General features: G+C 46.3%; 1 protein-coding gene across 1 annotated transcript in view; it reads left to right on the top strand.

Annotated features, from left to right (window-relative positions):
• The first annotated feature begins 1,313 nt into the window (after positions 1-1,313).
• XPR1 (xenotropic and polytropic retrovirus receptor 1) overlaps positions 1,314-25,637 on the top strand; it is a 110,594-nt gene continuing 86,270 nt past the window's right edge. The window contains exons 1-2 of the mRNA XM_048313198.1: positions 1,314-1,487; positions 9,000-9,051. Coding sequence (XP_048169155.1) covers positions 1,419-1,487; positions 9,000-9,051 — 121 coding nt within the window. The 5' untranslated portion in view covers positions 1,314-1,418. The remainder of the gene's footprint in view (positions 1,488-8,999; positions 9,052-25,637) is intronic.

The following is a 25,637-nucleotide window of genomic DNA, read 5'->3' as shown; positions in this document are numbered from 1 at the left end:
GTTTGGCCTCTCAGGCAGTGACCCAGCGGGTACCGACCCCGGCAGCCCCGGGGGTGTCTGTGTTCCAGGGCAGCCTGGCCCCGTGCGGGTGGGTTTGCTCCAAGAGCTGCCCTGGAGCCCCTGCTCCCCCTGTGCCAGCCCGGATGTGCACGGCATTGATGGGCAGCGCGCGGGCAAAGGCTGTGGAGATCACGCAACTTTTGGAGACTTTTCCCTTTCCCCTCCCCCTTTCTTTTCCCCTGTTCTCATTTTTTTTCCCCTTTTCTCCCGGTCTTTTGTGGCCTGTTAGCCCAGCTTCCCTCCTCCCTCAATTCTTACTCTTGTTCTTTCCTGTATTTTCTCCTACTCTTTCCCCCATCTCTGTCCCTGTCCTTTGTCTTTCCCCTCCCTGATCCCTCCCCATCCTGTCACTTATTTCCCCCCATACACACACATCTCCCTGCCACAATTCTCCCCTTCCTACCCCATTCCCGTTTCACCTCATCCTCATCCCAGTCCCTTCCCATCACATCTCCATATACATCCCATCATACACTGATCTCATCCCATCCTACTGCTTTCCCGATCCCATCCCCTTCCATCCCCATTCCATGCCCATCCCACTCCCATCCCATCCCCGTCTCATCACCTTCCCCGCTCTCATCCTATCGCACCCCATCCCCTCCCACCCCTATTCCGACCCCATCCCCCTCCCATCTCATTCCCATCCCCACTCTCATCCTATCCCATCCTGTTCTCACCCCCTTCCCATCTCATCCTCCTCCCGTTCCCGTCCCGTCCCTCCCCGCAGAGCCCCGCACTGCCCCAGGGCTGTCCCGGCCGTCCCGGGGGTCGCGGGTGCCGCGCCCGCGCCCCGAGCCCGACCCCAAACCCGGCCCGAGCCCGCGCGGGCCGCGGCGCCCCCCGGCGGCGAGCGCGGGAACGGCGCCTCCTGCCGGGGCGGGCCCGGGGCGGTGCCGGGGCGGGCCCGGGGCGGTGCCGGGGCGGGCCCGGGGCGGTGCCGGGGCGGGCCCGGGGCGGTGCCGGGCGCAGGCCCCGCCCGGGGCGGCGGAGCGGCGGTGCCGGCGGGCGGGCGGGCCCGGGGCGGTGCCGGGCGCAGGCCCCGCCCCGCGGCGGTGGGCGGGCGGCGGTGCCGGGGACGCGCGGTGCCGGTGCCGGTTGGCTGCGGGCGGTGACGGCGGGAGGCGGTGGCGAATATGGCGGCGGCGGCGGCCGAGGAGGCGGTGGCAGCGGCGGGGCGGCGCTGAGGAGGCCCGAGGCGGGCTGAAGAGTGGCGGGGCGGGCGGGCGGGGGCCCATGTGCGGTGGCGGCGGACCCCCCCCGCCCCCCACTACCGACGCCCGTTCGCAGCCAGGCGCCGCCGAGGCGGCTCTGCGGGCGCGGAGCGAGCGCGGCCCCGGCCCGCCGGCGGCGGCAGGATGAAGTTCGCCGAGCACCTCGCGGCGCACATCACCCCCGAGTGGCGGAAGCAGTACATCCAGTATGAGGTACGGCCCCGGGCAGAGTGCGGGCACCGGCCCCGGCCCCCCGCGCCTCCCGGTGCCCGCCGTGCCGCGGGGCGGTGCTGATGGAGCGGCAGCGCGTGTGTGTCCGCCGCGGCGGGGAGGCTGCGGCTGCGGCGCTGGGCACCCGCTCCTCGGGTGTCCGGTTCGTTAATTAATGAATTAATTGCCGCCTGTAACCTCTTGCCGGGGGACGGAGGTCGGGGCACACGCGCGGTGCGGTGCTCGGCACCGGGCACCCGCAGCCCCGGCGGGGGTTCAGCAGCAGCGCCGGTTCCCGGCCCCGGCGGCGGAGGAGCGGTGACTTTGAGAGGCTCCCGGCCTCCCAAGGGCGATCCCGCCGGGCTGGGCAGCTCCCGGCGCCCTCCCTGCCCTGCCGGGGGCCACCGGTACCGCTGTCGGCTCCGCTGAGCCCCCCAAAACAGGGCACCAGACCCCCAACAACTGCCCTGAGCCCCCCAAAACAAGGCACCAAAGCCCCATCAACTCCCATTTTACGATCATTTTTAAGTAAGGCTCTGCATCTCGCTGTTTCACACCCGATTCGGGGCGTTTATGAGCACTGTTTACACCAAGTTCTGCTGCATTAATCGTGAATTATCTGCAGAATACAGCTTTCCAGGCTTTATCGCGCCAGCCTGCTAAAGGTCACGCTGATTGCTTCGTTTCAGATTTATCACACCGGTGCTGGGCTTGGGTTTAACTGGACGGAGCTGGGGGTGGTTATTTGTAGTAAAAACATTTCCTATTTCAGTGTCAGCAGTAAAAAGTGGCAGGTGCCAGCGACGTCTTTTCCACAAGTAATAATTAAATCTAGACAACGGAAAGCTTGATTGTAGGGCAGCCGTGATCAGCAAAACTTCTTGACTGATTGACTCAGTTAAAGCCATGCAACCTCTGCTGTGGTTCGAAGGCCTGTATTTTCTCCCTGGGACTATAATCGCGATTCATTTATACTGTCCCTATTAATCTGTCTGCATTTGCATGGAAAACCACATTAATCTTAGCCTGCTTTGTTGTGATGTCGAGCTCGAAAAGTTTATATTTGCCCTTTTCACTCTTCCTTTGTTTTCCTTTACCTGACTGCAGAGGAATGGACGTTTAAATAGAAAACTGCAGTTGGATTTGGCTTTACAACAATATTGTGATCTCCTTGAATTATGTGGCGAGCTAGATGGCCGAATAATGCCATCGGTCTTTGAGGAGGAGGAAAATCATTGTCTTGATAAAATAAAGGACCGGTTTTGCTCTGCATCATGTCTCTGATGGGTTATCCCTGTGAGAGTTGTCTTCTGTTCCTGGAAACAGAAAACTTGGACACCTTCCTAAGAGCAGGGTTGGAGGGGACGGCAAGGGGGAAATAACAAGGGTGAAAGATCTGGCTGCATGCTGAGCAAACAGCTGTGCAGAGAGGGTAGGGAGACCCAGTGAACCACGACACCTTGATTTACGTGTGAAGAGCTCTGCTGCTCATCGGCCACTGTTGTCATTCTTGGAGGTTAATTTTCAGCTGTTTTAACTAAGGCAGTGTTATTGTGTCATTCTCCATTCCCCCATCCCAGTCTAAAATGTAGATTTCAGTAAAAACTTCCTTCAAGTTCTTACTCCTTCTAATCACAAGTAATCTCCTCCTTGGGTAGACAGCTTAATGTAGAGTGAAGGAAAACACAAACCTCACCCTCTCTTTCAGTAATAACTTTCCAACTCTTTGTTTGCCTTGTTGCAGCTGGCTGGATGTGAGTCAGCCGCCTGCTCATGCATATTGCAGCGATGGAATAGCCCGGCATTTATAATTCAGTAACTGGTGGTCGTGTGGGTGCAGTGCATAAAAGCCCAGCACTACCTCAGTTTACTTGTTGATTATACCTGAGGCAAAAAGCACCCAGCCCTCCTTTATCCAGAGAAATTCCCAGGCGTTGATTAGCGAATGTGAGATTAAACGCTGCCTGTGTTACTTGTGTGCAATAGTGCCTGCCGAAGGTGTCACAGTAACATTTTAAGACGTTGTTGGTGTATTTAATAGCGTTACAATGTTTCTTCACCTCGCAGTTTACATCGTTTCCTTCTTAATTAAAGCAGTAACCACCCTTTCAGAGTGAGAGATGATCTTGGGTAGAGAGCTCTGAAAAGATTCTTCCTGTTTCCAGGACGTCACATTCCAGATCACAGAATCCTGGAATGGGCTGGGTGGGAAGAGATCTTAAAGCTCATTCAGTGCCACCCCCTGCCATGGGCAGGGACACCTTCCACTGTCCCAGGCTGCTCCAAGCCCCAGTGTCCAGCCTGGCCTTGGACACTACCAGGGATCCAGGGGCAGCCACTCTGCTCTGGGCACCCTGTGCCAGGGCCTCCCCACCCTCAGGGAAGATTTTTTGCCTAATATCTGATTGAACCCTGCTCTCTTTCAGTTTGAAGCCATTCTCCATGAAAGGATTAAAAGATGGTGTGGAAATTTCTTTAAGTCATTCTGTATCATAAAGCTTCCATGCTCTCATCTTAGTTTTCTGCTCTGGCATTTGTAGTTATTTCCACTGGAGAGCAGGTGCAGTCATTCAGCCCTGGAGAGTGGCAGGACCCAGGTAACCTGTGAGATCCTTGGATGAGATTTGGAGCGAGCGTGCCTGGGGGAGCTTTGCCAGCCAGACCAGGTGTAATCTGTTGGAGATAATGCCAGAAAAAACAATGAGATTGTTGTGTTTTCAATACCTAAAAATGTAATTTCACTTTCAGGTGGTCTTTAACAATTGACAGTCCTCAAAACTTCTTACCGTTGATGTGATCTTTTCCTCCAAAAATAATCAGTTCAAGTATTTTAAGTGTGCTTATAGGAAGTATGGAAGTTACCCAGGCTTAGGGCTGGCAGTCAGTGTGAGAGCTTTAGGGAGAGAAAAATCCATTAATTTCCTTTAAACAGGCAAAAGTAAGATACATTTTGGTAGGTGTGACTTGGATTCTTGTTCTCTTTCAGCAGAAGTGCTGCAGTGACCATTGCTGTGCATCTGCTTTTTGAGAAGGACCACTTGGCTTACAGAAAAGAGGAAAAATGGCAATGAATGCTATTCTGTTTCGTTCAGCTTTTCCCAAAGACATTTACCGTGACTGAGTCAACGTTAATGTGGAGCTTTACACAAACCTTGATTGGCTTGGTTTGGCTTTCCATGCCAAATTTCCATTCTGAAGATTGCATTAAATAATGCGGATTGGATGTGTCACATTTACTAAGGAAAATCCATCCCCAACTGATGGTTCTGGAAATCTAAGCTAGTGCAAATGACCAGGAAGGCTTTATGAGAGGACTGGTGGCAGCAGCACAATACCCAGTCCCAACAAAAAGGGATGACTTTTCCTGTTGGAATACTGAGTGTCATTATCAGGCTGCTCCCCGGACGCAGTTGAGTTTAGAACGATGTGTTGACAAATACTTAAATTGTGGAAATGCTTCTTGATGACGTTAAATATGACAAAGTATAAAACAGCTTTGGTTACAATTTCAGGAGCTGGCATCCCAAAACTTCCTGGTTGTTAAAAGTAATGCTTCAAGCTTCTGTACTTGCTGCTTTCTCTGTGCGAAGCCCACAGCAGAGGGGAGGCATCTGGCAGTGTGGAGCAGGCGGGGCAGTGATCCGTGGATGTGCCTCACCCTGGCAGCAGCAGTGAAAGGGTTTGCTCACCTTGTTTTAGGGGACCTGGTAGTGTATTTTCTTCTGTAAAGTGGGTCACATTTTCCTAGCCTGTTAAACTGTTGCTGTGATGTGCACTGCTTCAGTGCACTTTTTGCCTTAAAAGTTTTGGACCATCCATTTACCCTTCACTTCCTTTGGAAAAATATGAAAACAGGAAAAACATGAAAACAAACAGAATCCCAATGTTTTGTGCCAGACAACTGAATCCTCATTTCCACATAGTCAGTACTGAACAAATTCAGGTAACGCTTGCATGAATTTCAGCTGATGCTTCTTTTTTTTTGCTGAGAGTTTGCTCTGCTGCACATAATGTTCATTTTTGATGCAGTGAAATTGTGGGGTTGTTAGTCCTCTGTTGATCCACAAACTCTCCTTGTTTCCTTTGCTCTCCTGTCCCTCTCTGGATTGCTTTCAGGAGGAGAGCATTGCTCTGCTTGCTCAGACTTCTAAATGCAAGTGTGTGTCTGCATGTCCAGCTGATGGAACTGTACAACTCAGTTGCCCAGTTGCCAGAGGGCTGTTTGGTTGCAGTTAATCTGGCCTGAATTTGTTTATCTGCAGAAGTCTGGTGGTATTTTTATAGGAAATGTGCATAATACCTTTGAAATCACAGCAGCTGGGGCAGGAGGAGGAGCAGAACAGTTATTACAGGTGCAAAGTTCATGGGAGAGATGGGTAAAGGTGTGAGCAGGTGACCTCCCTTCCCTCCGAGGGAGACCCCAGGTTTTAAGTCCATTTTTGAGAAGAGAAACAGGTTGCTAAGTTTTAGGCATCATTTCTCCCAGACACCACCTGCAGCAGGAAGTAGGTGTGGGGAGAGGAAACTGATAGCTGAGGTTGCCTGCTTGCCTTCAGAGTCTCTCTTGCAGAAACCGTCTTTCAGTTTTTGGGAGGTGGCCAATTCTGCTCGTCAAACCCAGCTTCATGATAGGCAGTTCACACCCAGGCTTGCCACCTCCTGACACAAATCTGTTGTGCTATTTCGCTGTTTGTCCTTCGGGCTGTTAGCGGACGAGCTTAGAGGAGCATAAGTGGTTTGAAAGACTCCTTTAAGACAGCAGGTTTTTTTGAGTTTTAAGGTTTTTGTCCTTGATTTTGTTCACTGTTAAGGTTTGATGGTTGTATTTTCAAGTGTTTTCTTTTTGCCTTTTTTTTGTTCTCTCGTATGTATTTACACAAGTTTGCTGTGGGTGCAAGGTGTAGCGCTGGCACAGTCTAAAGCAAGGCAATAACCTGTTTTGTCTAGTTTGAGGGCAGAACGAGTAATTCTTGAGTGTTTCACATTGACAGTGACGGATAACTTTTGTAAACGATCAGTTCTACAATTCTGTAATCTAGAGGACTAAATAGTTTAGGTGTGAAGGAGCACTGAGTCTTTCAGGTTATTGGTTTACTTATATGGGTCAGGAAAGCAGTAACAAAATCTGCTGCCCTGCAGCTGCCAGATTGTACTATGTCAGCCTGCACGGGGAGAGGTCTGTGGGACGACTGACACCTTCAGCTTTCAAGATTGTTTAGTGCAGGACTGTCAATGTTGTCCTTTTAAATTTGTTTCTGAAAAAATGACTGATAAAACCAGAGGTAGGAATTACACCCGGTTTACCTCTGGGTGGGTTGAGAGATGAGTTGTTACTACAGTGACTTGCAATGTCCTGTCTCTTCTGGTTTGTGTATCCTGTGTCATGTGGTTGTGGTTCATGGAAAAAGTTACAGGTAGGTGAGGATGACGAGTGGGATGGAAAAGGAGGGAGACTTTGTGACCACTTGGTGTGCAGAGGCAGATCATGTGCTGCTGACCAGTGAGTCACGGGGGGAAGGAGTGAAGTGGCCAGTGTTCCTGAGGAATTTTAGGAAAGCACCAAGGGTAGGGGAGAGCTGTGCCGCTGGAATGAGGATCATTCAGCAGTGGCTCAGCTGGGAAAACAATTATGCAAGTGACCTTTGTTGAGACCTCTGTGGACTCAGGAGCCAGACCTTTGAGAGATGCCAGAGCTGCCGGTGTAAGCAGCCACCTTGGCTATTGTGTGATAAACAGACTTGTCCTTTAGACCTCGTATTTACCTAACAGGACTGTAACCACCGGGTTACAACAGCGCTCAGGTCCCAGCTGCTGAGCTGGTGGTTTTTACCTTGAGGGTGTTGGGGGATTTGCCATTTAGGCTGGGAGGTTTTGTCCTGGACACTATGACACACACCTCTGCTGCTGCTATTTTTCAAGATTGTAGAAGTATGGGATATGTTGGGAATCAGGCAGAAGAGACAGGAACTAAGAAGACCTGAATGACTTTTTTGTGTTAGATTTCTGTGGGCTCAAAAGTGAGGGAATGGTTTTTTTTTTCAGTGGTAGAGGGTACTCACGTTCAGTATGGACATTAAGATGTGAGGTGTGTGTAAGCAAATCACTTTGCAGTAGGAATGGGTCCTTCCTGGTGGCTTCTAGTTCCAAACTTATGGTTCAGGTTATTCATAGAATCCTGGAATGTTTTGGGTTGGAAGGGACCTTAAAAGACCATCTTGTTCCAACTCCCTGCCATGGGCAGGGACACCTTCCACTATCCCAGGTTGCTCCAAGCCCCATCCGACCTGGCCTTGGACACTTCCAGGGATGGGGCAACCACAGCTTCACTGGACAGCCTGTGCCAGGGCCTCACCACCCTCCCAGTGAAGATTTTTTTTCCTAATATCTACTCTAAAACTGCCCTCTGTCAGTTTGAATCCATTCCCCTTGTCCTGCCACTCCATCCCTTGTCCCAAGTCCCTCTCCAGCTCTCCTGGAGCCCCTTTAGGCCCTGGAAGAGGCTCTGAGGTCTCTCTGGAACCTTCTCTCCTCCAGGCTGAACACCCCCAGCTCTCTCAGGCTGTCTCTAAGCAGAAGTGCTCCGAGCCTCTGATCATCATTGTGACCCTCCCCTGACCTCACCTCATTCCTTCGGTCACTGATCTGAATTCAGTTTATGTGATGTGAGCGAGCAAATCTTTAATCTATGCCTGGAGTAACACCAGCACCTTAACAACTGCCTGGAAAGAGGCCTTCCAGAGAGGAACTGCGAGTGATGAGGCTCGTGATGTGGTGCCTCCCTCGTGGCTCTGGTGAAGGAGGGGTGACTGCCAGGGGTGCTCTGTGTGTATCTGTAGGAGCCCCTCGCCTCCTGGACCTGCTGCTGCTGTGCTCCTCTCTTGTGGGTGAGTGGCTGCTCTGTGCTCTCCGGGAGAGAGAGGCTCATGGTGCCTCCAGGACCTGAAACCTGTTTAATGACTCTGGCTGGTGTTAATGTTGCTCTTCAGTTCCCATCTCTAGAGCAGGTTGTCACCCTTGGTTCCCTAATCTCCTTCATCGTGTTGTCTTCATCTTTTAGGATGTATGTGTATTTTTGTACTCCTATATAACAGTGATGAGAAATCCCTGAGGCTGCTTTTCCTCTGTTTGCCTTGACAAACTCCTTTGTGTCACGCAACACTTCAGGTTTTGTTGTTATTTCTTTATTTTTTTTTAATGTAAAGCCTTTAGCATCCTACCAACTGGGAAACATTTTTCCAAAGGAAGATGTTGAAATGTACAGTTGGAATAAATTTTATAGATTAGTAAGATAACAGGCTTTAGACAAAGCAGTCAGTAAACATGAACCTGTTTTACTTGTGAGCAGAAATACGTGTAATAGCCTTGACATCATGTACCATAGCTTTCTGTGCCCGTCTGCAGGATAAAAGGGCTTTAATTGCTTTTGTTTTCAAACAGGCATATCAAAACAGTGTAATTTTTTTTCCTCTCTTTTAATACTAACGGTGTTCCTTGTTCTCTGCCTCTCCCTTGCAGGCTTTGAAAGAGATGCTATATGCGGCTGTGGACCAGGCCCCTTCTATAGAAGGTAAGCAAATTGTAACCCACACTTGTGTTTTTCTTGGCTCTGGGCGCTGGACGCGTAGTCCTGCTACTTTTCTGTCCTCAGTCCTCCTAAACTGGTAAACTTAATATCCTGATGGGCAAATGCCTGTCCTTTCACAGCCTGCATGCTATTTTTGATTGTTAGGACTCTTTGTCCTCTTTCATTGGGACAATAAATGTCTTTGTATAGTTTGAGACAGCAACAGCTGGATTCCTCTTGCTTATAAGGTCATTCAGTGGTGGAAGTGCTTTCTTCATTGTTTGAGAATAGACCTTTGTTTTCCTGTGAGAGCCAACCACTCTGGGAGACAGCTGTGCTGGAGAGACACTGGTTCCCGGTTTGTTACTGGTGATGTGAGCTGGAAGAGTCTCATCCTTTTGTTCTGTGTCCTCCTTGAATGCTGTGCTGCCTCTCCTATGCAGACATGAGTATATCTTCTTGTTTGCACGTGTATATCTTCTTGTTTGCACTGTTTATTGCCTCTGACTGCTCTAGAGTATTCTAGTAAGGTGTTTGGTTTTAAGCTCACTGCGTTTTGAATAGTTTGTTTAATTAAGTGATGATCTGTGCAACATTTCATAAAGGAGCATTTTACTTTCTGTATCTTTCTTCCTTTTGCTGTCTTTGAAGTACTGAAGAGTTTTTGCCTCTGTGTTGCTTCACTCCTTACTTTCTTGTCCTTCATGTGGATTTCCAACTGATTTATAACCTCCTTACCTTTATTATTTTCACTTTGATTGCAGAGTTAATTTTACTAATTTCTGGACATGGCTCCAGGCTTCTCTCATATTTATAGAGCAGGAGAACAAGTGCTGCTCCTGGTGCAGCCAGTTGTCTAACATCAGTAAGGCTGGTCACTCTTTGTGTGAGGTCATTGATTACTTTCCTTTTGTTGATTAGAAATGGGAAATGAGGTGTGATGTAGTTAATATAATGTGGTCTTTTTTAAAAATTTAACTCCACCTGCTCTTTGATTGAGGTTTTAAAACCAGAGCTGCAATAATTAATAGGTTAAGAGAGTGTGTGTGGGATGGGGCAGTCTGTCCTTAAACTCTTCAGAGGTGCATTCCAAGCTGAAAACTTTGTGGAAGCAATGCTCAGGTAGGTGTAATTTTTAGGTTTAACCTGACACTTCGTAGCTCATTCTACTCATCCTGCTAATTTTGTTAAATGAATCACACTTTTCTCTGAAGTGCAGGTCCTAGAACTAGGTTTCTAAAGGTTATGGTCCCAGAATCCAAAATCTGTGGGTTATCTTTGGAAAACTCAACGTGCACTGGCAAAGAGGAAAGTCTTGCTTTTATTATTTTGAGTAGCAAAATTGCATGAAACCCACCCACAAATCTTTCTCCCCAACAGCATAAGACTAAGAGCAACTGAAGTTTTCTGTGCAGGCCAAACTGACTATATTAACTTTTGAAGACAACCTACCAATTTTATTGAAAACCCAGCCTTATTTTTATGGGAGACTGGAGCAATTATAAGACTTCCCCCTCCCCCCCCCCCGCCTTCTGTCCATTGGTTTATTATTGACAATGTGAGCAAGTGGTGTCTGTGCTAATGAAACTTCGTAGGCTGATGTCGGAATGTGAGTTACTGGGCTTGGCCAGGGATATCTAGGATTTCAAGGTGTGCTTGAGTTCCTAGTTGTAAAGTGTTATAGTTCAGCATTTTGATTTCTTTATTTTCAATGCCTGTGTTACAGTGGTGTTCTGTAATGTGCTGTAGTGTTTGTGTGTAAACGTATTTGGTAAAGCAAGAAGAGGTGAAGAATAAAATGGTATTATATTTATGTTCTTTTAAGCACTGTAAGGATTTTAACTTGTGCTTCTGCCTCCTTTGATGCTTTAAAAACCTCAACAAAAGGAAAGCAATGACTTAAGACAGTTTCCATCAGTAGAACAATGTTCCGTTCATTTTTGGAGAGGTTGGGTCTTTGTACTGTAGAGAATATAATCCAAACTGTTTTGAACCACTCCTATTTAAGTCTGTCTGCCTGACCCGCCCTTAAGTGGAGAGCAGTTACACTAATTCCTTCACCTTTTGTGCTGGAAATGGATCAAGACCATTTCTCAGTCCCTGTTGCTTACATCCTCCTCCTTTTTTAAGCCCTTCTGCCTTTGTTCATAGAAGCTTTAGGCCAGGTTTAGTGCATGACTGCACACAAACTGTGCCCAAAACACTGCTCTAGTCCCTATCAGAGGAGATGGAGTAAGCTCCTTGCATTTTGGGAGGGAATGTAGCCGCTGTTGTCAGGGGCTGGCTGTTGGCCTGCATGTTTGCAGTTTAATATGGATTTTGCAATGGATACTTCTGTGTTATTTTGAGCTTAGCACAGAAACTCCAGGGCTGTGCTACTGAAACCCAGCCTCCCAGTACGAGCCTAATGTAATCTCATTTTAGACTGGTCTAACTAAAATCCATTTGCTAATTGATCTAGTTGATCACAGACATGCTGCAAAGCTGCAGAGTTGGCTTTGATTTACCTTGCATGAATTGTAAGCTAATCTTTGGATAATATATTGGATTGTGAAGACAAGGGAGTTTTGTACAGCAAAGCTGCGACTGTTCTGGTTCTTATTCTGCTCAGCTGGATGTGTAATCTGGCATTTGTGAATGAATTTCTTAGATTTCTGCTGCAGGCTGCTTACCATGTCAGTCAATAAAATTTATGTATCGATAGAAATGCTTCCTACTGCTTAGTAGAATGCTGAAAGCACTTTGGAAAGTCTTTAAAACAATGAAAAAAACCTGCTACCCAACCAAGGCTTGCTGTAAATAGTAGGCAAGGCAGGTAATAGGTGAACCATCCATCATGAGTAACTTCCTTTGGGTTTGTATTTAGGCATTTTCTGTTTGTGGATGGGTAAACAAACCTAACTTCAGAATGACTCTTAGGTTCTGCAAGAGATAGTTCCTTGTGCTACTTGAGTGGACAAAGTGCTGCTGGGAAGAGGATCTTGGCTCTAAATTGTGCAATATATTCTGTGGTTATGTGGTGACCCTTCTCACTGTGCTGCATTGAATCACACCTGTGTCTATCTGCTTTTTCCTATTTTCGGGTAATAAACAGACTGTGATTTTAACAAAAACCTTGTCGATGTGGATAAGCAAAACCTATCAAGGCTGTACGGTAGGAGGAGGTTGTTTATAGCTGTCCCTTCACGCAGTTGCAGGGTGCTGTGGCTCCCTGTGTTTCATGAGAGTTATTCCAGACCATAGCATGTCTTTTTTGGCAGTTCCTAGCTGTACACATGGATTTCTTTAATCTGTTCAAAGACACTTTTTTTTTTTTTTCATCCATCTGTCTCCTTTGTAATGATAGTTTTTATATGCCAGTGTTATTCCTCCAGATACTTCTCATCTTTTTACAAGGCACTCCCCTGATGACACCTGCACCATCCTTCCGCCTGAGCAACATCTGGACTAAATTAGTGTTCAGTCTGTTAATTCAATCCCGTGCACATCACTGGAAAAGGTATCAAGTGGTGCTGGATTCCCAGCTGTACGATGATACTTGCTTGGCTTTCTGGAGAGTTCCTTGGACCACGTTTGCTTTGTTAGCTGTTTGTTGCGTTCTGCTCACTGTTACCGGAGCAGTCGGGGTGAGTGGATGCTGCTCCCATGATATCACTCACAGCTCCTGGGTCCCCGTGGCACAGCAGGAAGGCCTGAATGCAGTGTGCCAGGTCAGGCACCCTTTCCTGACCCTGAAATACCTTTGGCAAGAATCTGTGATGATTTAGAGGTGAAACCCGAGTGTAGCTCTGTTTTCCTCTGAGGCAGAATGTGCAGTCCTGCAAAAGCATGAAATTCTGACCTCACTCGCTGGGTCCATGCTGGTTTTGGGTTGTTGTGTTTTTGGTTTTTTTTCTGGTTTTTTTTGATTCCTTGTCCTCCCACTCCTTTCTGTCCTATTTGTCACCTAAGTGAAACAGGTTACTGGACCACTCTTGCTTGGAGTGCTCCCGATTATTCCGCTTGGTGAGCAGCTGTGTCGGCATCTCCCCGAGCTCCTCATGGTGCCTCTCTTCTCGGCTGCAGCGGGCACGGAAGTGCAGCTGTAAATTATTCATCCTGATTATCTGCTCGAATGGACAGAGGCCACTCTAAATATTATTTCCTAGAATACCTGCCTTTCAGATATTTAAATTTAACCTCCCTTTAATACTCGTGTAAGCAGATATCGTTGTTGTAATATCAGATGGTACAAGAGCGTCCCGTTGTATCCTCTTATTATGGAGATTACTTAACCCCAATCCTGAATTCCAGTGGCACCTTTCAAACAAGGATCACACTGGTTCTGCGGGGTGGAATGGTGTAACGGGGTAGGAGTGGGGAATATGGGTGCTCTAGGGTAGAATTCAAACCCAAAAGTAAGAGGTGGCATTAAAGTAACATTGATTGGTAGGGGAAAAGCTTTAGTGGTGATGGAGATCCTCTGCTGGTGCCTGTAATCTTTGTGGCCACCTGTTTACTCATGATGGATTAGGAAAGCAAGAGGTGCAAGTTTGGGACATTCTGAGAGTGCCAGCACTGGCAATGTGTCCCATGTTATTCCACCCTTGTTTCTGCTTTCGTTAGTAAAGCACTTGCCCTGTTAACTGACAGCTACAAATCTTTAGTTTGGATTTATTTGTGTTACTGAATAAACAAAACAATATTCTTTAGGGGGATAAGTAATCTTGGTGAATAAGTAGGGTGTGGGACATCACATTCTGTTTCTTTCCAAAGGAAGTTACGAGCCTGACAGTTTTTGTTAAATGCAGACATGCTTTGAAGGGTTGATCAAAGGCTTTTGATTTGTCTGTGTATATGCAGATGTCTTCTTTTTATTTCAAAATAAACATTTATTTCCAATTGCACAAGATTACTTTGTAGCAGGTTGAGGTTTTGTTTACATGGGAATGCTTAAGGCTTAAAAGAGCCTTCAACAGAAGTGCTGCACATCAGAAGCAGCCACGAAGAGATTAATGCTTTGTCTTTATTTCACTGTGTTGTCACACACCCATGAGGACACCCCAGATGCAGGTCCTTGATTCTGTGTAGGCTGTAATTCAGTCTGGAGGCCTCTGTATTTATAATTAGTATGTAAACTAACAAAAAAATGAATATAATCCCGTGACAGTCCTCTTCTCAGTTGGAGACCTGATGCCAGGTATTGGATTAGCTGTAGAAAATAGGTTATTGGGCTTGTGGAAAACGTTAGCTCCCAGAGTGTGCAAACGGTGGACAGGAGGAGAACTTGGCTGCGTACCAGCATTTAGAGAAGGAGATGATGTCTGGTTCCTCTTCCCTGGAGCAATAAAATTTGAAAGGTAAACAGTGCATATGGTTGGAGTAGGGTCCAGAGAGAACAGCTGGATGCTCACTAAAATATTTGGAGCACAGATGCCTGTGTGAAAATGTGGAGTACCGTGTGTTCATGTAAAAGTCACTTTGCTGTCAGAAGCGGTTCAGTGCTCACAGCAAGTCCGCACAGAGACTGCTTTGTACCAAGCCCTGCCGCTGTCTGTGCCTTCAGAGCACACCCACCCACACTGCTGGTGCAGTGGCTTCCTCTGAGGTGTTGAGCACAAACAGACTGGATTGTGCTTAACCAGTAATGAGTGTAACGTGGATGTGGAATAAAGGTCAGGTTTTGCACAGAGCTGGAGTCATAGAATGGAATCAGGGAGCGGTTTGGGTTGGAAGGCACCTGTAAAGGTCATCTAGTCCAGCCCTCCTGCCATGGGCAGGGACACCTCCCGCTAGACCAGGGTGTTCCAAGCCCCTTCCAGCCGGGCCTTGGACACTTCCAGGGATGGGGCAGCAACAGCTTCTCTGGGCACCCTGTGCCAGGGCCTGCCCACCCTCACTGTGAAAAAACTGTATTCCTTGTATCTAATCTCGACTGACCCTCTTTCAGATTAAAACCGTTGTCCCCTGTCCTGACACAACAGCCCTGCTAGAAAGTCTGTCCCCAGGCTGATGAGTAGTGACCGAGTGATTGTTGATTGTGGAGACAAGCAGCCAGTACAAGGTTTGATGTCGCTACTGTCCCGTAGACCACAGGTTCTCACCTTGTGGTCTGAGAGTAGGTTCAGGGCCGGCTGGTGTGCTCGGGGTCCTGGCCTGCCTGCAGCTGCTGTGAACTCTTCCAGTTCTTAGAAACCACTTGTTTCAGAAAGTCTCCTGGAGCCAGTGGGAGCCTCCCTGGGGCTCTCAGGGTGGTGTGGGACCACACAGGGTAACCAAGAAGGTCATGGGGGGTAGGTGGTTTAGCAGGCTCATCACCATTCCTTTATGAAGGAAGTTCGTGATTGTGGTCAGTGGAAATGCTGGACTTCCTCACCCTTTTCGTTTGCCCCATGGCCAGCTCGTGGCTGATACTCTGCTTCATCTGTGTGCACAAGCCTGGAAACTTGTGTTGCTGCTGAGGAAGCCTTCTGCCTTTTCCTCTGCTTTGTGGTGTGCTCTGTGTAACTTCAGCAGCAGCTCAGACTGCTCTGACGCATTCGTGTTGTGCGAAGAACTCGAGTCCTAAGTGTACCAAAGAACAGGCTCAAGGCTTAGGAACAGGCAGTTAGTTGAATCATAGGATATTCTGAGTTGGAAGGGATCCACAAGGATCATAGAGTCCCAGCTCTTATCACTGCACAGCAGCATCCCCAAGAGTCACACCATGTGCCTGAGAGCACTGTCCAAAAGCTCCTTGAGCTCTGACAGACTTAGTGCTGTGACCACTTCTCTGGGGAGCCTTTTCCAGTGCCCAGCCACCCTCTGGGTGAGGAACCTTTTCCTAATACCCAACCTAAACCTGCCTGAGCACCGCTTCAGGCCATTCCCTCCCTGTCACTGGGCACCAGAGGGCAGAGATCAGTGCCTGCCCCTCTCCTTCCCCTCATGGGGAAGTTGCAGACTGTGATGAGTTTCCTTTTCTCCAGGCTGAACAAACCCAGTGATCTCAGCCTCTCCTCATATGGTTCCCCTCTAGACCCTTCACCATTGCTCTGTAATTTTGTCCATGCCCTTTTCTTCTTTACTTCAGCCTCCATGGTATTGACTGCTGAGAGGTGTTAAACCCGGCATGATCCAAGAGCTGGGTGTAGCACAGGAGGTAACGGTGGAAGCTGGACCTGGCAGTCCAGGCTGGCCCACAGGAAAGGGCTGGACCTAGAGGCAGGTTTCTCTGGCAGGTCTGCAAACCTTCTGCTGCAGAACGGGTGTAGATGGTTCCTTAATGACGTGTGTAGGGTAAGAGCAGCACTGGAAATGCTCAGCTGTGCCTTGATGTTTTTCTTCTTCCTTCCTGCATTTGCTTTCCCATATATTAAGATGCCGGTCTGTGGTTAGAGGAATTAACAGTGCTCATAATTTAGCTGGAATGTGCCAGGTTTCATGCTAATGGTCAGAACTCAAGGGCTGAAAAGCAGATTTGCAAAGCTGGAAGATTGACAGCCCGCACTCCTGGGACAGCAGTGAGACATCAGACAGCACAGTGGCTGTACTCATGAAGAGCACTGCACATGTTTATGCAAGAGGCCAGTATTTATTGCTTTGTTTCAAAAAAAGGCTTCACTAGACGTCTTAACAGCAAGATTTAGTGTGTACGTGTCTGAGGCAGCCTCTGGCTTTCTGGTCATTCCTTTGGCGCTGCGTTTGAAATAGGTGACTTGAGTTATTAGACAATTAAGATTTTTGGATGAGACTGTAGCTACTTAGTGAATAATGCAACATGAATTAAGTTTGATCGGTTTCTCTCTCTTTAAAAATGCATGCTGTGGGCAAGGGAGTGAGCAGAGTGTCCTGGAAGGACATCTCATTCTTCTACATCATAGCTGCTTGTAAGATGCCTTAGAAAAATGGCCAGCCTGCCAATGCCTATGGAGTGGTGACATCTCTGTGTGACGTGGTGGAGGACCAAAGGCTGTCCCTCCTCCTAAAGCGGTCCTTTGGGTTCTCCTAATCTGCTCTAAGGCCACACCACGCAGAGCCTATTGCATAATTGGTCCCTCAGCGTGAGGAGGTCTGTGACTTTGATTAAGTAATGTTACAATTAGCAACAGTGTGGTGAAAAGTCAGCCCAGTCGTGGTGACGTGTCTTTCCTGATTTTGAAGTAAAAATGAAAGCTAGATGCATATTTCATCTGTGTTGGGTTTTTTTTAACGTGGTATCTGTAGCCTTACAGGCTGACATCCTTTTTGTAAAAGATAATGAATTAGTTTTAAAATGTAATTGTGCTTTTTGTAAATACATAATCTTTAGTTACAGCTTAAAACGACAAAACTACAGCATCTTGGTTTTACAAAGCCACTGTTTAAAAAATCACTTCAAAAATTTCTATATTATTCTATTTATTGCATGGCCATGGAGTTAAGATATTTTAGATTGCTTTATGCTGCCTTTGTTGAGTGTGGTAACCTTTTTTCCCTGAATTAGTACAGCCTAAGTGTGAAAGTCTGATCCTAGAATTCAGTTCTTTTGGAAACTGAGAAGGGGAAACTGTGGAGAGGTACAATGCATCTTTTACTAATGTGTGGTACGACAAGAGTATGTAAAACCCCTTAGTTGTAAGGCAGCAGCACCATGAGTCAGAGTTGTCTAACTAAAAATCACAAAGAAAACTGCATGAAAATACATAAATTTACTTTTTAAAGTGGTTTTTCTCTGTCCGGGGTGGTGACTGGGACCACAGAAGGCACAGACGTCACTGGCATGGTGCAAAGCCTTTTTGGGCACTGCCTCTCCTCAAATTGTGCACTCAGCAGCTCGACTTCCCCTCTGCAAGGGGGAAGCCTTGTTTATCTCCTAGGAGATGGAAAACCAATTTCTGCTTCTTGGTGAGAAGCTGGCAGGCTATTTGACTAAACAAGAGAGGCAAGGCAGTGTGTTCGAGGAGAGGGGAATTGCATCCCATAACATACCAATATAAATGCAATTTATTTTGCATGTGCTATAAAGCCCCAGGCACACGTTTTAGAGGGGGAGTGAGAATTTTTTGCATGCTGAAATGCCAGCTCTAAATAGAAAAAGAGGCAAATTTGGCATCCAGACTGTGTTTATAACCTTGGTTTTATTTTTACCATAATTGCTTTGCATGCTTTTATAAATGCTCCCAATGTCTTTGTGGGGCAAAGTGTAGAGGAGCTGCAAAGATCAGCGCGGGTGAGCTGATAACTTGGGATCTGTCTTGTCCCACAGTTGCAGACTTGTTCTGACACGTGGCCAAGGCTGCTATTCTGGAGCCTCCTTGCTGGGATCCCATCCCTGCACGGCTCTGCCGAGGCAGAGGGTTCAGTGCCAACCTCTCTGCTTGTCGCTCCTGTCATGGGTCAGCTGTAGGGGAAAAATGGGCACTGCTGCTCTAAACCCCCATTTTTTGTTGTCATTCTCTCCTGCTCCAGCTGATTGATCGTTTATATGAGTTTGTTATGAATTTCTTTGTTTCTAGTGCTGTGTGTCAGAGCATCAGCAGCATGTATGGCGTGGTTGCTAACAGTGAACTCAGGCCCTTTATGGGCTCAGCTGTAGGAGTGAGTCACAGGCGAGGCAGTAAAATGGGGTAATAATGAGCAGAATTGGCTGATGGACCTATAAAGTGAATTCTATAAATAGCTTAATGGAATTTGGCTTGTACTTCAGTGTTTTGGTGTGCCTTTGTCTTCCTTAATCAGAAGTAGCAATTAGAAAGCAAGGAGAGAAATAATCTGAGAGCCTGATATGGCGCTGCACGTTGTTTTGTGGTCCTTGAGCTCTGCAGCAGTCCAAGGCAAAGGTTCACTTTCTCCCCTGCCCAGCCACAGGAGAACACACTTCTCCATTAGAAGCCTGGGTCAAGGCTTGGTTCTGCCTGCACCTTGGTGAACACAGGTGCAGGAGAACGACTTTCGGAAGTTTCATGTGCTGTTGAAGCCTTTAGGAGATTGCAGTTCACTGTCATCTAGAGACAAGAAAGCTTCCCAGGAAGGACGAAGGAAAGGGAAAAATCAAAATACCTTTTGCTTGTCTGTGATCAAACTGGATTAAATGGTGCTCACAGGTGATAATTGTGTATATAGAGATTACATTTTGGATGCCGTAGGTGATCTTGACATGACAGTCATTTATGGTGTGGATTTAATTACTACGACATCAATAAGACTTGTTTATTAAAGCTTCACATTTCAAAGGATAAGCCAATAAAATATAGATTGTGAATGAAATTTTGAGCAGTTGGAGGCAGAGAGGATAGAGACAGGATGCTGAGCCTAAAGGGCTCGCCACACCTGATCAGCCCCATCTGCTGTCCTGATCCTGCTGAAAAGTGACTGCTGGTTCTGGTCAGCACTTCAGATCCTGCAAAAATACCCCATGCATCAGGCGTGAGGTTTAGCAATATATCAGCAACAGGGAGCCTGCCACAGCTTTATTGCTGTTCTCTTCAGCAGATGTCCTTTTTGTGGTCAGACCTCAGGAGGGGAAGGACCGAGGAGGGCAGTGAGGGGAGAAGAGGAGTGTTCATCTGTGTGCAGCAGCCTCCCAGGAGGAGCTGGTCAGGGCTTGAATCCTGCTGCCTGGCTCACACTTCCATGGGCATGAGGGCGCTGTTCTCCCCCAGCTCTGCCTTTGGCTCTGCTGTTGTCTGCACCCATGTCTTCTTGGAGGGGAAGATTTGTTTGCTACCAGTGGTGTTAAATAGAACTTTGAACTCAAGCCTCAAAGGCTCCAAAAGTCCTGACGAAAGAGCTTTCAAATCTTCCTCTCCCGTTTTAGAGTTCCAAATGCAGCTCAGCTAGAACTGATCTGTTCCAGTTTCCCGTTCAGTTTCTTCTGCTTTCAGGCAGCTCCTCCAGGTTCAGTTCCAGGTGTTGTTCTCAGCGGGCTGAGCAGGGTTGATGTGGTGGTAGCAGTCGAGATGGAGCAGATCCAGCTCAGGAGGAATCCAGTGTTGCAAGGTGCCTGATCTGGGCTTGGACTTGCCTAAGCACAAATCCGAGTAATGAGTTAGTCATCAGACAGAGAATTCATTTCCCTGGGGACATGGAGAGGGAGGCTGCTACAGCCCAGCTGTCAGTCAGGGGTTGCTGATGCAGGAACCCTTCACCAGCTGAGAAGGTTCCCCCTGCTCTTGGTAATATAATATGTTAAGGCTCAGTTGCTAAATCCTTTAGTTTGGTATTTCAGTAGTAACACGAGACCTTCATAGCAAGTGCTTAAAGGCTTTGGTCTCTTTACCTAACCTACAGGGATCTGTTAACTGGCTGGTTTGAAACCAAAGGCAGCAAACCTTAATTGTAGCAACTCTGCTGTCTTCTACATGTGAGGCAATCTTATTGAATCTTTTTTGTGTGGTCAGCAGGGCATGCCAGAGGGTTTTGCCATCTCCATCCGTTTTGGGAGTGATATCATGGTTACTGAGGTATATGGGTCACAATGGGGTGAGTTTGGGAAGAGATCTTTCTGCTCTGTCACCCTCTTTCAACGTTGGCTGCAATTCTCATTCTGTTTTGTTTTGGTTTATTTTCCCTCTCTTGTTTTGCATTCAGCAGTGGCATGTGGCTCATGGTGGCTGGTCTCGTGTATGATAATTATTTTCTGAGATGTTTGGAAGCTTTATCAAGTTAGGAAGAGGAATTACAGCGCTGTCTGCTGTTCTGTACATGATTAGTTCAACGTCTATTTGAGAGTTTCACTTACATGCACCGTTTCAGTCCTCAGAGTGGTTAAAAAAGCTTGTGTCATTATTCTTTTCCTGCCTTTCCCCAGCATAACTACCAGCTATGCTGATCCTCTGGGGAGTTGCTGTTATGGCTCTTGGCCAAACTCTCAATTTTTCTGTTACCTTTGCTGGACAAGCACCATGTGCAGTAGCAGATAAATGAATGATTCTCTGCTGTAGCAAGGGGAAGTGGCACAAGAACTTCAAGATAATTGTTGTTACTGTGGGCTTTCAATTTTTTATTTATTTTTTTAATACTGGATAGTACCTTCCAACCTTTATCTTCAAGTTTGCATTAACTTTCTGGTACCCAGAGGGCTTTATTTTTGTTAACTCCTATACTGAATTGTGTTGGAAGTGCAAAATTAAAATATTGCACGGGGATTTATTCTGTGCATTGCAAGAAGGTGGGATTTCTGTGAAACTTTTTGCTTGCACTCTTTTCTCTGAGTATTTTGCAGTTACTTCAGCCAAGATCATGTTGAAGTTTGAAAATGGTCTTCTTGTGAGAACATAAGTCTGGAGAATGAAGTGTTCAGTTTCTGGTGCTGTAATGTTGCTGTATCATCACTTTATGCTAATTGCAGGAGATCCACTTGAAACAATCTAAATTAAAAAAAAAAAGGGGAAGAAGTTTGGATGTAGTGCTACCTTCACAACTTCCTTAAGTTCTTTTGCAAATGTCTATCAGACCATGTGATTCTGCTGATTTTTAAATAGAGGAAGTAAACCCAAACATCTCAGCATAATATATGAGGTTTTCATCTTTTAGGAGTTCCTTGTAACTGTAAGCCAAAGAGGTGGTATTATTTTAATTAATTGTATTTTGTCAGATGAAAATAGTTAGCTGTAACAGAATGGAGAAAACTGCCACTGTGAGTTCTCTTCCCGTTCTCGTCTTCACTTTTTCCAGTCCATTGGCTAGGCTAAGGCAGTACATCTTGGACTGCTTGGGAGCTGGTGTTTTGTCAGTCTCTGTTTTTCGATTTTAAGTCTATTTACGGAAATTAGCAAAAATAAGGAAGTGCTTCATGTGCAATACGTAGTTGCTTAAGCGTTATGTATGGTCTGTTTAAGGCAGAGATACAGATTTGGGTTGGGTCCTCATTCAGTTTTTAATCTTTCAAGACTGACATTGTTGATATTTTTTAATACTGAGTCCTGCTTCTGGATTTTAGTTCGACTCAGCTCTGCTGTGTTGGAAGCGAGTGCAGCTGCTTTGCGCTTGGATTTCGCTGCACTAATTCTCTCTGTTTTGCATAACGTTGCCGTGAGCTTCCTTGGAAAGTTGATTTATCTTGATCTTCGGTTTCCCGTGTTGGAGGGTGACAAGAGGTTACTTGAACTGAATAGCTATTTGAAATCTAAACAAAGCAGGGAGTGTGCCATCTGAGAGCCAGTTTGCTCTGTTTTATCCGGTGCTGCTCTTGCACACCACGCTTGGGGGAATTTTTTGTTGGTGGGGAGGAAAGTTCCCAGTTGGGTTGCAAAGCCTGTGGCTGTTTCTGAAGAGAGGCAGAGAGGAGGCAGAATCCACCCACCTCTGCCCAACGACCTTAAATTCATTTCCTGGGCTTTCCTTCAGTGCGTGGGAGAAAAGCTATCTGCTGAGATCCTAATAAGAAATGGGAAATTTAATAAGCATGCTGTACATCTATTTATTTACAAATATTCTTGGTCTGTAATTAAGGAAGGCAGCTCTGTTCCGTGCTGCCTGGTGCTCACTTCCAGGCTGGGAGCTGCACGGGATGAGTGACTGCAGGCGCTGACGGCTCCGCGCATCCGTCTGTTCCAAACAAGCAGTTTTGCAGTTGATCAAAGCGGGAGGATTAGGCTGCTCCTGTGGAATTAAACTGGTGAGGAGGCGATAAATAACAGCTCTCAAGCAGGCCTACCTGGACTGACAGGCTTTGTTGTCAACAGGATAATGGGAATAATTTGGTTTGGGGTTTTGTTTTGTTGTTTGGGTTTTTTTGACAGAGGTGTTGTTCTTTCTAGTGGAGTATTTGCTCTTCAAAGCCCAAACAACTGGGTCACTTCAGATGGAAAGCTGCATTGCACATAGTTCCACACACAGTGCAAAGTCTATCTTTGCCAAGCTGCAAGAATTGCAGGGCATCCTGTGTGGGTGTGGGTTTTCCAAACACTTTTCTTATAAAGAGGGTTTTTTGGTTCTCACACACATGTTAATAGTCTGAATTAAGACCTGCATGGATGCTCTTACAACTGTCTTATAAAGGAGGATATTTATCCCAGACATGGGGAAGAATAGGAAACTAGCAGTATGTCATGGAATACACTTGCCCTTTGGGCTCTAGGTGAGAAGTCAGGTTGTCTTTTCCCCCCATACCTTTCTGCTTTTTAAATTCACCAGATATTCTCACCTAAATGGCATTTATTTAGGTAACTCTATTCAAAAGCAGCTTTTTTTGTTTTTTTCTTTAATACTGCATTTTATTCATCCAAAGTGCACCTCTATGCATAGTAAGTACTCGATATGAACCCATATAATCATCTGTATGTAAAAAGAAATGGCTTTTAGAACAAATAAATTTTTTCATGTTCTGCACTTAAGCATTTAAAATTATTTTCAAAAACCTAATTTTCTTAGGCTGAATTGAAGTTTATGCAAGTCTTAAAGTTTTGGTGACCCATTAAGTAATAATATAAATAAATGAACAGCACAGACTTTGATCTAGTGGTCTCAGAATTCTGTCTGTGGAAATGCCACTCTCCCTGTCCAGGAAGAGCCAGTGGAAGAACTAAACCAGCTGCTATGAGCTGTGGCCTCCTCTTTGTGCACAGTGAGGTTCTCTTCTCTTTCATTGTTGTTTTATTTCAGGTTAGAAACCAGTAAGAAGTCAGAGTTCCCTGTTAAATCAAGAGTAGAAATATGTCAACGTGTCTATTGCTGTCTGTTTCCAGTTACTGCTCCTGTCAAATTGGTTACATTCACAAAGAACGAGTAGCATTTGTGATATAGGGTCATTTTAAAAGGCAGATTTTGTGTAATAGCTTTTTCTTGTCATTTTATTTTTATTACAGCTTTCTTCTTAGTGCATAGCGAGGAATTTTACGTCTGGAATAGGATTTGGTGTCTGATTCCTTGACAAGCTGATTTTGAGTCTGGCTGCATCCTATTTTTATCGATTACAATATTTCTTTTCTATTGTTCGGGTACCTAATTTAGTATCTGGTGGCTGAAGACACTTGTGTGTTCTGTAAAATTTCAGTGCGAGCGTTTGAACTTGGATTGTGTGCTACTGTTGGGGAGTGGAGGAGGAAGAAGAAGCAGCAGAAAACTGTGGTTTGCTTTCTGGGCAAGGAGTGAATTCCTGCAGAAGGCATGGCGCTGGGCAAGGGGGAAACCCAAGATTGATGGTCCTGAGCTGTTTCACTCCTAGTGTGTGCTAAGTCTTGTAAAACTGTTGGAACTGTGACTCACTTTCTTACAGAGGAGAGTAAGATAACGTGAGTAAGCTCAGAGCCTTTACTGCTCTCCACTACGTTGTTGATATATGACATTTTTTCCTTGGTATTGTTAAAACAGGCCTGCCAGGCTATCGTAAAGGTATCTTGACTTGCTTATCTCCTATGGAAGTCTCTCAGTTCTGGGGATAAGGTCTGTCCTGCCTTGCCTCTGAAGTTAAATTAGCTGGTTTGGTGTATGGGCTGTTTCTTGTATCATTTTTTGTGGAATTTTATGGAAGTGTTGTTGCAAGTGTGGGTATGACTCTGTAGGGTTATCAAGGCAGGCTTTGATGTGTGCCTCGTTAGACACCATCATCCTTATCCCACTGCCTGTAAATGAAGGCCACTGAAAGAGTACATGAGCATTCTCCTAGAAACCATGAGCAGTGCAGACCAAGGCTGCAGAAAATGGCTTGTGATGTTTGTCACGACTGAGAAGCACAAAGAGATTTGGTGGTGGGTCCTGAGCAACTTGGAGCTTGTTCTCGAATTTTTTTTTGCTTCAAAATCACCTTCTGTGGCACTTGTTCAGTTAAGCCACTGGGTGTTTTCTGTTTTCCATGAGCTGCACTCTCCTGAGCGTTCCCCTTTGTGTTTTTTCCCTTGAAATTATCCTTTCAGTGTAGTGATTGGACTAATTTGGTTTTGTGAGCACCTTATGCCAGTCATTCCTGTTCCAGCTGTGAACAGAACCTCCTCAGTAACAGCCAGATTGCACCTCATCCCATGATCCACGGCTGTGGCTGGTTCTGGTGTCAAAATTTACTTACAATGAACTTCATTTTAATTTTCCCTAGCAGTTGGTGCTGGCAGAGAGCGAGGATCTGGCGTTCTGATTAGAGAGAGCAGGAGGGAGTTTGTCCTCTGCTGCTTCATGCTCTGCATCTTCCACTGTCACCAGTGGTGTGAGACCTGCAGGTTTTGCATCTCCTGCTCTCCCTTGGGTCTGATGGAATTTCAGACCTTGCATTGTGCATTAGCATTTTAATTTTTTACATTTAACCTGTTTAACGTTCCACTTTACATCTTTCAAGCGTTTCCTGTTGGGGGAGAGGTGGTGTGCATCTGATTTGGACTCGGTGCTTAGCTTTAATCAGCAGTGTGGCATTAGGACCTTTATCAGAGTAGAAGCTGGAGGATTTAAAAAAAAAAAAATCTGTGACTTCTGTCTGTTCTTGCTGTTTGTGTAGGAAAGTGTGTTGGAGCGTTCCCTGGCGATGCTGGTACTTCATTTGAATAACTTGGAAGTGTGGCTTCTTATAATGAGTATATTTATCCTGTGGAAGAAACTTTAATCATCTAGATTTTTTTTTTTTCATTACTTCCTCATACCTAGTTGGAAATTCATGAAACTTGGTTGAGTTTCCAGGACCCTTAAGGACTTGCAATGTTGAAATAATTCATTAACTTCTAATT

Source organism: Corvus hawaiiensis, chromosome 9, assembly GCF_020740725.1.
Source record: "Corvus hawaiiensis isolate bCorHaw1 chromosome 9, bCorHaw1.pri.cur, whole genome shotgun sequence".
NCBI classification, from domain to species: domain Eukaryota; kingdom Metazoa; phylum Chordata; class Aves; order Passeriformes; family Corvidae; genus Corvus; species Corvus hawaiiensis.
This window is presented reverse-complemented; position numbering and strand designations above follow the sequence as displayed.